This window comes from Balearica regulorum, chromosome 3, assembly GCF_011004875.1.
Source record: "Balearica regulorum gibbericeps isolate bBalReg1 chromosome 3, bBalReg1.pri, whole genome shotgun sequence".
Taxonomy (NCBI): domain Eukaryota; kingdom Metazoa; phylum Chordata; class Aves; order Gruiformes; family Gruidae; genus Balearica; species Balearica regulorum.
In genome coordinates this window covers 95,763,139-95,776,869 of record NC_046186.1, presented here as the reverse complement: position 1 = coordinate 95,776,869, position 13,731 = coordinate 95,763,139, and the positions used below count along the sequence as shown (strand labels likewise).

Here is a 13,731-nt window from a genome sequence, read left to right as displayed (position 1 = left end):
TCCCAACATTAGACATAAATTAATTCTCTTTAATCTAAGACACAGATGCAGTAAACAAGCTTTGATTTACATAAAAGTCTTTGGTAGGGACAGCATCTCCTGTTGTAACACAGTCCCACGTGCATAGTGCTATGCCAGAACAAGCCTTTGCTGCAAGGAGCTTAAAGCAGACTGACATAGTAGGGAATAAAGAGAATTAAAAGCAACTATATCCATTGTACTGCCAGGCTATTATTTTAGCACAATAGATCTTATAGTAATCCAAAAGCTGTTCTAATCAATATTAAAATGGTCTCTGCATCTACACAACCTTTCATAAGCAACCTCAGCAAGTCTACTAATAGCAATTAGCAATCAGAAACATGAGTTGCACAGTGGCAGGACAGAAAAACTTCAGCAAACGTAATTATTATTTTTTTAATCCCTCCAAACTCAAGCCAGAAAGCAGCAAATTATGTAAGGCAATACTGAAGAGGAAGAAAATAAATAACACTAAGGAAAGTGGGTGAAGAATTGGCTCTTGGAAGTTCTATGAGCACGACTTTTTGGCATACTCTTTCATGAACTGGAGAAAATACATTTAACCTATTCTGTCACACTGCTTCTAGCATGCCTCTCAGTAGCTAAGCTGCTCATTTTGTGGCATCACTAATAGAAGCTTCTTCAATTACTTTATCAGCTGTGGTATGCACAGCTGTCCTAAGCATCTATACCACGTTCTCCAAGACCACTTGTGTCCTGTTTACTGGACAAAACATTCATGGTTTTAGCATAACATGAACAGCCAGACTTCTAAGTCTCATAAAAAATTGGGCCAGCATTATTGCTAAACAGCAGCTTCCTTATTTCCCTACGCTCTGCTTTTTTTGCAGACATAAGTATTTGTGTGGCCAGACAGTAAACTGCATCAGTGAACTGATCTTTTCTTTCTAGTACAAAGACACAACAAAACAAAAATGTTATCTAGACAGTTTCCCAAGCTGAAGAATACATCCACTGTGAACTTGAGCTAGGCCTAGTGAAGGAATAAGCAGCTGGTTCTGTTTCTTTTCACAGTAGCTCCAGCCAAGCCTACTTCTGAAATTACGGCTTTAGAGATCTATTTTTCTGGACTATGTCTAAAAAAACCCCAAAACTACAAAAAAGACTGCAAGCATGCAATTTTACAAATTGCACCCATGCAATTCGCACAAGCTTACGTTCCCCCTGACATTCAGTGGAATGTTTAACATTAGTGATTAACTACAACATTTAACTATTTATTTCTTGTGCTTCAAAGTATTTTGGAGTATTTGATGAATCCTGAACAGCCTCTCAACAGCAGGAGCAGAATGGATTTGGAAGCCAAAGATGGCATTACCAATGACTTGGAAAAAACCCAACAGTTCTTACACTGATTTTGCTCTCAGCACTTTTAAAATCCAAGTTGTGTATTTTCATGGTTTTAAGTCAGAGATCCTCCACTGGATTTTAAAAGTATCTTTCATTTTGGAAAGCAAAACTTCTACTCCCTCAAAATATTTTCTGTTATTTAAATTGTTTAGCTGTCATCCAGAAGCAGCCACTCCCTAGCTTACAGCAAAACATTGAGAGTTAAGCCAGCAACAAAACTTTTCAAAGTTTCAGAATTGTAACAGAACTAAGCTTAGAACAGCTTTCATTCATGTGTTACACTGGTGGACCTCAATAATACAAATGAATATACAGCTCCTCTGCATGGTGTACACAGCAAAGCTCTGTACCTTTCCTAGGGTACATCATCCAAACTCCCCAACAAAAATAGAAGAATCAGCCTTCTAGGGAGTTTTTTCTTGAAGAACTGTGCTTTTATATCCAAGTACTCTTAAAATCTTAAGAAGTCTGCCTTCACTGGATGCTCTTGATATTAACTATTTTGCTGAAGAACACAGTCATTGCTTGTGAACTCATTTTAGTAGAACTTAGTTAACATCAAACACAAAGTCACTGCAGAGTAAGAGACTGCCCAAGCCTTTAATTTCTAACCAGGAAAATAACCAAACAATGAAGTGTTGTTCTACCCAAACTTGAATTTATTCTTAAAATACGTACTATCCAGCAGAATTAAGCCTCATGGAGAAGGAGCTTTGTTAGAAACTAGTATCTAAAGTTGCTTCAGGGGATACCCAAATAAGCCCATGAAAACAGGCAAGTGTCCCTACACCAACCTCCACCCATTCTATTTGCTTTTCTTGGACTACCTACTTCCTTACACAGAGGTTCCATAAACTAACTTCTGGTGTCTGTCAATTCTGTATCACGCACAGTTGCAAGAATTGCTGAATTCAAAGCTGAAAGACAATATTGCATTAGTTACTCTATTCTGTGAGCAAAATGTGTAACCCTAATGCTTGTTATTGGTCTGTATTTACTCTTTGCTTAACTACACCTGAACCTCGAACTCATGCAACTAGCAAAGTATAAGGTAGAAGCCTCTCACTATACTGTATTATACAAAGCAGTGGCAATTCCTATTCTAGTCCACTTGGAAGGCTAACCTAGCGTAAAAGTCTCAGGACCCAAAGAATTTCAGGTTCTTTCTCAAAGTTTGATTCCCCCCCCCCAAGCAGTGCTAATGAAATTCCTAAAATTTGAGGAAGGCAGATGCAAATTACAAAGTTACTTCATAACTCTTGAGAATCACCAAAGAGAGAAGTTACTTAAGTTGTAATACAAAAAGCTAGGGTTTAATATGACTTTTGCATCTCCAATTTCTCAGGTATTTAACTAATACAGCTACGTGGGATATACACACAAAAGCTTTGTATTAAGCTTGGTATTAAAAAGCCACAAAACACACTGAAGATTGTGCTTTGAAACTAAGATGATGACCTAGCGTATGTACTAGACAAATCATATGACAGTAAGAGAAGGCAGTAAACAGGTTCATGTCGATGTTCAGATTATGAACATACCACATCAGAGATCGTAGTTAAGAGTGGATTCCCCTATACGCACACCCCCTTCACTGAGTACAGCATCTGACCTTACTCAGTAACTGCCAAACCTAGTATGCATGACTTCACAGTGCTAAACCATGTATTGTGTTTGGTTTTTCTCTTTTTTAAAAAGTTACATACCTACATTTGTAACAGTCACTAATGAGCATTTAATTGCAACTATCAAGTATTACAAATACTCTTATCTACATTAAACAAAACCAGTGATTTTTTTTTTTTCCTTTTATACTACGATCCAGCTGTACTCTGAGCAACACACTGAATGAGTCAAGTACAACTGTGCTGCAGAGTATCTAAATGAAACAGTTACTGAATCATGTAGGCTTCAAGTGGCAAAATAGCCAGCCAGAATTAAGGAACACCAGCACACGTTACCTGACACCAGGCTCTTGGCCTTCAGTGCAATTTTTCAAGCCAATTATCACATTTGTCATGCACTTATAAAGCTAAAGATGAACTGGCTGATACCTGCACTGCCGTACAAACCCAGAAACAAACATCATTCTCCTTTCTATCCCTTCTCCCTGTTAAATACAACACCTATCCTCCTCAAAACATATGAAAACTGCCTATTTTCTTTCTCTCCACAGACTATTTCAAAAATACAAGTTTGCAAGAAACTCCTTATTAAGTTTTCCTTGCTTATTTATCTAACAGCAGATTATCCAGTGATTTCACACCAAACCAGGTAATAACTCCTGTTTAATCAAGGTTCACCTCCATGGTTTGTTTATATTGTTCTGCAATAGATCATTTTTCTTCTCTGCAACTGCCTCTCTTTTTCAGTATCAGTTACAGAGCCTGTGGAACTGCAAGCACTACTACTGTATCATACCATGCCATCAGGCTGGCTGGATAGGTTAATTAGTGAAGACTCTAACCAAACAAGAAAGACATTATTGACCATAATAATTAGCCTAGTAGCTCTATAGCATTTTAAACTAATAAGGAAAATCTCAGTTATGTCATAGACATTTAAAATCCAACTTCTATTTGAAAAATTGAATAATATTCAAATTTCTGTTTTTATCACAACCTGCAAGACCTCTGAAATCAGAAGAAACTGGAGGTTGCAGGTTTCTTAGACATTGTATGACACAGTAAGAACACTGAAACCGGCTTTTAATAAGGCAATCAAAAAAAAAATCACACTTTCAGCTGAACGTTGAAGCAATAACCATTCTTCACATCTACTGGAAGTTTGATAACTCTCTTCTTGGATAAGTATTTTCCAGCTTTCTTGGTAGATCAGTACTATCAGATGTAGTAGCTCTCCCAGCCTCACCAAAACTAATTTTGTTTCAAAGCAGATCCACATTAAGTTCCCTCAACTAAATTGAAGCTGTTAATTTGAAATAGGTTAGCCAGATTCAGACAAAGTAAATTTGTTTTTAGAGCTATACAAATAAACTCTCTTCACAGAAATCCAGCTTGTATTTAAGGCTACTACATGCCTGGGCTTCCCCAAGTACATCCCCTCCTCTTCCATACAGTAAACTCCTTAGTGTTTACCAAGGCAGATACCTATATATTTGAAAGTGCATAAAGTCCCATCCAGCTGGGCTGCCTTATATCCATAAATTTTAAGAGACATATACAGCACAGAAAGTCCAACACCCGGACAGAAATACAGCAGTCTTACTTAACAGCATCCACAGCACTCTTAAGAAGTAAGGTCATGCCTATTCCAGCATCCTTGCTTTGATACAGAGGCAACTTTTCCACACATCACCACAGCTTAAATTAGCTTAGAGCCTAGTTTAAATTTAAAGTTGGATAGCTCAGCATTTTTGCAAATTTCAGGGCATTTCCCACAGAGGGATACATGGTGTGCCCAGGTGGGGCAAAATACAACATATTCCACATGTGCTGTACTCATGACAGTCTCGTGTGTGTGTGCATACTCCCGAGCTGTCCACAGCTAGAATGGACTGGGAAAATCTATCCACCAGATGGCATAGCTGGGAAGCTAGAAGAAAAAAAAACAACACACCAACAAAAAACCAGACTAAAGCAAAAATGAGGCAATCATTAGTGATTTATCAAAAGAAATCTTACAATAAAGCTAAAAGTGTCTCCAAGATCAGGCAAGCACACATCTAAGAGCACTAGCATCTCCCTCATTCTTCTAGTAAAGAAAGAGAAATGGGAATTTAAGTCTGGAAGGAGAAGAAATAAGAGAAAGCATTGCTACATTGAGACTTCATGCATACAGCATACATTTTAGTTCTACTTTTCTCCAAATAGAATTTATTTGTAAGGTATCACTAACTAGTAACTAAGTATTAGACACATTGCAAGAGAACAATGTCAATTGTCAAATTGACAATTCAAATTCAAAAATTTGAATTGTCAATTCAAAACAAGCTCTTACCATTCCTAAATTTACCACTTAACCAATGAATAAACAGAGTAAGAACTTGGTATATGCAAAAGAACATGGAAATTAAAAACTAATGTCCTAGAAGACTATCACCATGCATTACACTATAGTTCAGCTGAGTCTGTCTGAAAGCTATCCCCAATTTAACTCAAGAGTTAATGAATCTGGCTTTCAGCACTCAGAGCTCTCTAAAATAAGTACACTTTCAAGATAAGCACGCATGCACACATGTTGAGGGTTGAGAAGATGTTCTTGAATCCTCCCAAGCAGCCTGGTTATAGGCCACCTCATACCGATATCTGAGAAAAAAAGAAAAAACCCAACACGTGGAGGGCAAGATGATCTAAGTAGGTAAATCCAATCAAAAGGCAAGTTAATGTATCATATAACCCAAAAGATACATAGCCTTGAGCAACAAGGGTAAAAACCGTTAGAGTAACCTGATTAGAGTAAGAGCAAGAACTCATGACAGTTAATATCACAGCTTAGAAACAGGTGTCACCAACCAGCAACTCAATGACAGTAGGGAACTTTCCCGTTGCTGTGGCTTTTGATATGTATTTGCCACCCCTTAAAATTTATGTGCAGCAGCCACGGGGAGACAATTGTAGACTGCTATTCAAACTTCATCCATTTCGCTTGAAGTCACTGAAAGGATTAAATATGTATCTCATGACATTTCAGAAAAATGTCTTTATTATTATTTTTAATGCACTTTTTACAGCTCAAACCCCACATTTCCTGATCCTTTAAGTCACAGTTGAAGCGTAAGTAATGGTGCAAAAAAACTTGCTTTAAACTAATTAATTGCTCCAGAGGTAAGAGTCAATAGAAATTTTTCTGCACAAGCAGCACAGGGAGGGATTCATACTCACTTTACCAGAACAGGTCAGCTAAGCAACAACATGAGCTCCAGAATGTGAGCTGCCAATTGTACAAAAAAAACAAAGCTTCACTGTGAAACACTACTATTCAAACCACAGCTTAAAATATTATAGGCTAGCAGTACAAAAAATAAAAGATGTTAAATGGAAGCAAAAATAATTCATACACAATGCATTCTTTTAACAGTTGAGGTTTTAAGTAAAATCTATTCCTTTTCAGATACAAGATGCTGTACAAGGTACTCCTACTACTGCTAGTAGGTGACAAGCAGAGAAAATCCACCCTGTTTCCCTGAAGAATCTTCCTAATCTCTGCTCAGAGGGAGAAACAAACTGACAGAGACGAAAAATTATAAGCAAAGCTTGGTTCAGAAGTTGCACATACATATCTCTAAAGTACTACGCAATACAAAACACAGATTAGGTTGCTCAGACACGAGGCACCCAATCATAATCCAAAAAGCTAGAAAGTTGCAACACAAGTATTTATGCTGTATGTAAAAGGTATGGAACACATATTTTAAAGTCTGTAAAAAAAATGATAAATAGATTAAGAACAGTCCAACAAGTTGCATACCAAAACACTGCAGAATCCCCTCCTCTTAAAGCAATCTATATTAAAGTAACTACACTGATGAGCAAAGAGGAAAAGTACCTTTCAAACATATTTTTAAAGTGGCTCTCAAAAAAAACCCACCACCACACATATACATGTATTTTGATGTCCCAAAAAAACCTGCACTGCAAAGTCAATGTTTACTAGGTTACTATTTGGTTTGTTTTAAAAATCTATCTACTAATCTGGGTTTCAACATCCAGAAAAAGGGAGTTTTACCTGTATTAGTGATCAAAGATAAACTTTGACTAATGATACCTGCAGGTTTCTTCATACTATACTACACTGCATACCTTAAATGACAAACATAAGCACAACTGCGCAAAGCCTTTATATATTTTTAAATATTTTATTGGTCATAATTAAGTTTCATATCTAGAAAGAACAAATAGCAACTACTAAAAAAAAAAATCCTCAAAGCCCTAAACTCTTCTTTGTAGTAACTCAGCTGAACAAAACTTTCAGACTTACAAAACTTGTTTCACTTCCAGAACTGTACATACTCCAGAAATTCCTTTCTGTATGCCTTCTACAAATGATCCAACTATCCAAGGAATACAGCAACCAAGTAACCCATGCACACGCTCATCTCCAACACACCAGGTATTTGTTGAATGCAGAATGAAAGATTAATGGGACAAGAGGCCTAAGAAGACTGAATGTTTCAAGACATAACTTAAATAAAACCAAAATGCTAGGTACAATTCATCAGCTTCTCCAAAAGCAGGGAATAGGTCAATTTCCTCCTTACTTTAAAGGAAAGGCTCACTATTCAATACACACAAAACCCTTCATAGCTTTTATTAGCCACCCATGAGAGCCACTTTTGCAGACTGCCCCGTAGGCAGGCAGAGGAATGTCAGCCCACTAAATCCCTGTGCTTCCACTGACACTCCCGTACACACAACTCCATATCTAACGCAGCTTATACACATAATAGACTGCGACTAACCAAACCGGAGGAAGGGAGAAGGCCGCCCATAGCTCAGCCAGTGAGGCTTCCCCAGCTCGCCCCTAAGCCAGGCAGCTGCAGCGGGAGGAAAGGGAGGAAGGAAAGCGGGGCTTGTTTGGTTTTGTGGTTTGGTTTGTGTTTTTTGTTTTTTTTTAAATAGGAAAGCAGATACTTCACCTAGACAAGGAGGACGGACCTCCGTACACACCAGCACCGACAGGACGCTTAAAAGCACCCCTCCTCCCTCCAAAGGGCTCGGCAGGGCCGGGCTCAGGGCACCGGCGAGGCGGGCCAAACCCTATCCCAGCCGCCACCCCGGCCCGGCGGTGTGAGGGAGGCACTGCCACCGCTCCCCCGGCCGCAGCGCGGGACGAGCCCGCCCCACCCGCTCCCCCCTCACCCCGCCGGCAGCCCCGGCTTCCGCGGGGACGGCGGGGGGGAGGCGACGGCGCCCTCTCACCCTCCGCCGTGCCCGCGTGAGGCGGCAGGCAGGCGGGGCTGCCCAGCACCTCGCTCACCTTCCAGCAGCCGGGTGATGAGGCTATCCACGTTCAGCTCCCCATCCGCCATTTTGTGGCCACCAGACTCGGTCCCGGGCAGGGAGGAGGGCGCTTCACGGAGGAGGAGCAGGGAGCGGCGGCCGCAGCTACAGTGGCTCCCCCCCACCCCCCTCCGACAGTCCCCTGCGGCCGCTCGGCTTCTCCCGCGCTAGCAGCCAAAAGCGCCGCACCCGCTCCCTCACCGCTAAATGGGGGGAAACCTCCACCCCTCCTCCCTGCGCCTCCTCCCCGCCTCAGAAGCCGCCAAGGCGCATGCGCTCCCTCACCCCTCCCGCCTCACCCGCCGCCGCGGCTCTACCGCTCCGCGCTCCAGGCACGGCGCAGGCGCCGAAGGTGCTGGCGGGCTCCGGGGCGCATGCGCAGAGCCTCAGCGTCTCTCCCTCATCCCCCGCGGGTCTCCAGGTTACCGCCCGAGCGCGCCGTGCTGCGGATGGTGCTTGGCGGGCTGGGCGGTCACCCTGTCACCTGCCGCCTCACGGGAGGGAACTGCCCGGCCCTGGCGCCCCAGCCGGGCTTTCCTGGAGTGCTTTCTGCCCGGCCTAGGCCTCGGAGCCCGGGGGGCGCGCAAGTCAGGCCACCGCCGGGCTTCCTCTGGGTCCGACTCTGGGTTAGCCCCTTCAGGTCTCCGCAGAGCGGAGGATGAGGAGGCCTTTCCTGTCATGACGCCTGCAGCTGCCAACAACCCTGAGGGGCTGGGCAGCTCCGCCGGCTGTCTCTGTAACTCGGGGAGCAGCTCTGAGGACTTCATCGTGGATGCGGGGATACTTGGCACTTCTCATGGTGCCCCACCTCCTTATAACGTGTTACTGCAGGAGAGTGGTGGCTTTACCTTAAGAGGTTGTGTTGGCAGCCATCAATTATGGACAAAAGGCAAGAAAATGAGTCCTAGTAGGCTGCACGTAACCTGTGTGTCACCCCTTCTGCTGAAACTGCGCCTGTGAAAGCTCATAGTTTATTAAAAAAAAAATCTGTCAGAACTGGAATGACAAGTTGTGCTCTTTATAGCCCTCCTCTAACACAGTTGTTAGAAAAACCTAACCAATGTGGTTTATGTTTCATTTTGGCTGGACCTGCTTAGAGTACTTTTTTGGTGATTTCTGAAACTTTTAAGATGAGCACTCTAAAGACATGCTACTTTACATGCTTCTGTCAACAGATGCTTGCCTTGGACAGAGAAGTGCTTTAAAACGTAGGTGGTGAAAACTTCTTGTGAACGAGGACAGCAGGCAAATACATGTATGTTGACAAAATAACAAAGCACAGATGTTCTAGAAAAAAACAGGCCGCTTATTTCTATGCCTAAATATAGATGTTGATGTAGAAACTTAGCTCTGTGAGCTCGAACTTGAGTTTTTCCATCAGTCGGTACAAGCCAGCAAAATCATGTCACCTTAAGTAATTTCAAAACCCAGCTTTTTATCTCTTGATAAGGAGAAGATGAGTATGAGCAAAACAAAAGCAATTAGGACAAGGTGGGGCCAATGATTAGGCATTAGATGATGCTAGGTGTCCAGACAGTCAGGTAAAAGAACACTCTTTTGAAATACCTAAGCAATGATAATAAAGTTTCACTTGATATGAAGGAAGAGGAAGAAACTCCAGAAAAGAAAATTGATTTTGTATCTCCATTTGTAGGCAGCATATATGGAAATGTAATTCCAACTCATCAGCTGAAAGCATATACAGCTATCCTTTCTTTTTTTTTTCCAAATTCTGCTAGTGAAAAAGTTAAGTAAAAAAATCTTAAAATATTTTTCTTTCATTTTTTGTCAAACTAGGAAAAATAATTATTCAGCTTTTAAAAGGATCTTCCTTATCCCAACTACTTTATTGCTGCCAAAACTAATAGATCCACAGCCCCTCTTGAGCTTTTAGAAATTGTCCCAGTTTCATTTCACACAACTGAACTGCCCTGAAGGTTATTTTAAGCCATCACAACATCAGGTTCAGAGATAATAATATTATATTATCACAGAACATTCTGCATTGACAACAAAATGGGGATATGAAATTATCTTTCACTGTAGCATAAAGATACAATTAATTTGTCTTCCAAAACTCCAGAAGACACTAAACTTTCAGATACACTGAGCAAAACATAATTCCCTAACAACTGTTTTCACTAGGCATGTCAGCATGTTCCAGAAACAATTCAGCGGCATATCATAATAACAAAATAATTTAATAAGCAGAGATGCTATGGAACAGAACAAGCTGCAAAAAATACCTCACTTCTTTCCTTGTAGACGCTGTGGCGGTGTCTTTATTTTACCACATTGACCTGTATAACTCGTGCTGTTGCATTATTGAGGATCTCTGGTAAATACATTAAGCTTGTCTTTTCTACTCCATTTCACTACTTCCCTGTTTTCCCAGTTTTCTTGAGGGGCTGATGGATAGCTGGGTCCTACGATGAGGAAAGCCCACTGGTGCTGTCCTTGACGTCAGAAGTACACCACCTCACAGGGCGCCTCTCAGTTCCCGTCACGGCTGCATCCTGGCTCGCACACCAGAACACGCCTTCCCTCTTCTTCCGTCAGCCCATGCGGTGGGAACGTAGCTGGGTGACAGAGTCCCTCCCAGCTGCACGTGGGTTCTCAAACGGGAGGATGGTCGCCTGTAAAGTTCCCCCCCTCCCCGCCACCTTGCTTGGTACGTTGAGCAGGGAATGAGTACGTGAGTTTCTCCCTCAGCGGGTAAAACTTGACAGGTCCCGTGGTTTACGTTGGCGTAATCCCAGTACAGCAAATAGAATTAAAAGATCAGAGAGTGAGGCCCGTTGTCATCTGTGATTCAGAAAGAAGTAGTTAATGTGGACTGAATGCATTTTCTTTGATCAAGGGGAGATGCTTAGTAATTTTTGTCATTATAGCATATACAGATACAGGCCAAAGATACCTAACTAGTGATTTAAGTAGCAGGAGGACCTGAATGTCGCTGATGTCTGTGGCAATTTCTCATTAATAATGCTCAACTTTCTAAACTTCCTTTCAGTTATTTTGAGATTTCCTCTTGTTTCCACCAACATGGCTTTGTGTCTAACTTTCCCCTACTTGGTCTCAGTGTCATTTACCCTGATTACCCTGTGTGTCAACTTGTGTCTACTTCTCCACATGCCGTCTCAAGGTGTCCTTTAATTTGCACTGCTCTTCTGCTGAGTTTAGAAGATTTGAAGGACAGAAATTTCCAAAGAAGGTGGCAAAAAATTGTATGTTAGTAAGTGTCATTCCATAAACTGGGGCTCTCTAGACACGAGTTCTCACTTATGCTGCTGTGGAGAGACTTGCATCCCCAGCTACAGAGCACCGTTTCAGCGTCTCTGATGTTACCTACTCTTCCCTAGTAAACTTACATTGGTTCAGCCAGTATGTCTACTACCCGTTGTGCTTTAAAGTTAGTGCATTACACGCACTTTTAAGTTATTTACTACGCCATTGTAACTGCTGCTTTCAAAAACCAAGGCCCCAGCTACGTTGCCCTCCTAGGTCTGTCATCAATTACTTGCTAGACAGAACATGGCAGTATTTTACAGCGTTATCCTGTCACTACAGCTTGTTTCTAATGTACTCTATCACCTTTGCTGACTTAACTTTGGGCTGACTGCAGCTGTTATGTAGATGGGAGGAGGAAGGCGGGAGGAGCCATGTCATTAGTTTTCCAGCATGTAATTAGGAACATATTCTCCCTGGGCAGTGATAGCTGAAGCACCGCTGCCTCCTCACTGGCCGCCTCCAGTTTCGAACTTAAAAGAGAAATAAGGAATACAAATCAGCAGTGTGTTTTCTTAGGATAGTTTGTTTACAGAATAGTCACAGGTCCTGTTTCTTTAGTCAGAAATGGCAAGAAACTGTATTGAGGTAATCTCAAAATACGCAAAGACTGCAGATAAATGATACATCACAATTTTGTCCCAAAAGTTTAGATTCAGAGACAGGTGCAAAAAACCAAACAGATCTCACTTCATAGCACTTTATGACCCTTTTTTGTTTCTCAGTATTTGCACTAAAGCTGGGTAAATAGTAGGCCTCGTTATATCCTTTTAAGCTTAAAAACAAACCAAAACAACCCAAAACTTTTCTCCACTGAGGTAAAACCAAGGCTTTCTCAGCGTTCCTGAGAAATTAGAGGAGGAGGAGGACAGTCCCAAAATAGCCAGTGATTTGAGTTTGGAGGCATGTACCCAGGATGTGCAAAAACTCCTCTGAACTGCAGCACCCAAGGCGGGTCTCTTGGTATTGCTGTTTGGAACTGCAGCACTTTGTATAAATAATTTAATGTTCACTGGGGCAGGGACTTGAGTCTGGATCTGTGTTGTGTGAATGTCCCAATCATTCAGCCATAGAGCTGGTCCATCTCTCTTTATGTAGCTATTATAGTTTGTAGAAATAATTAAATATTAATCCAACCAAAGAGGCAGGCTATTATTAAAGCAACACTGTAGATATTCTACATATGTTTTACACTTACTCTTTCCACTTCAAAGAGCTAATAGGTAAGTCAGACTCAGCCTCCTCAGATTCTTGTCATGCATTTGCTCATCATTACCTGGGCATTCCTGGTGAGCTCTCAGTTTTAATTCCCACATTTATACAGTGGGAATAATAAAATACATGAACCTCTCCAGGGACTGAAGAGACATAACTGAAATATTTGAAACACATGATGAGATCTTTGGTTGATACACAAATGTGTTTGCTATAATCATCAAAGCTTTAGTAATAGTGTTTTTTGAAGAACAAGATTTTTTGGTAGATTAATACCGACCCTCAATTCCTGTGACTGCAGTATGTCCTCATTTCCTTTTATGCATACGCAAAAGGCAGGGCAGGTCTAGATGTTCCCTTGTTTTCTCTGGAATTAAACCAAGAAAGCAGATTGTTGATGTCAAGAACCAGTGTTGAAACAGTTAAAAAAAAATAAAATAGAAATTTCAATCCAGTATGTGTGACTCTAAAGTCTTATTTTGAAAAAAGCAGCTACCCCTTCCCTATCCCGATAGCTCCAAGCTGGGTTAGAGAGCCTGGGCAAGATAAGCACTGCCTTCAAGGCACGAGAGCAAGCCTCCCGAGAGCTGCATGCAAAACAAGGACAAGGTGAGGCATACCCAGTGGTACGTATCACTGATTACTTCATCTCTCGGTGTCAGAACTATTTAAAAGTGTGAGGAGCTTTTTTTTTTTATTATTATATTTATTAGCATATGATACAATCTCAATTACCCTGGCAGCCTGTCCTACTGCCCACAAACTATCAGAAATACACAACACCTGCTGTGGCATTATTCCCCAAGCAAGGAAGGGGGAAGGAGTTCTGAAGCAAAACAAGGCAAATAATTTGGGTCTGCAGGATCTGCAGTTT

At 41.5% G+C, this 13,731-nt stretch overlaps 1 protein-coding gene across 1 annotated transcript in view; it reads right to left on the bottom strand.

Moving 5' to 3' along the window:
• The window catches only part of PPP1CB (protein phosphatase 1 catalytic subunit beta), a 29,528-nt gene extending 20,838 nt beyond the window's left edge, over nt 1-8,690 (bottom strand). Inside the window, exon 1 of the mRNA XM_075749052.1 lies at nt 8,332-8,690. Within this exon, the coding sequence (XP_075605167.1) occupies nt 8,332-8,383 (52 nt within the window). The 5' untranslated portion in view covers nt 8,384-8,690. The remainder of the gene's footprint in view (nt 1-8,331) is intronic.
• Nucleotides 8,691-13,731: the final 5,041 nt, after the last annotated feature.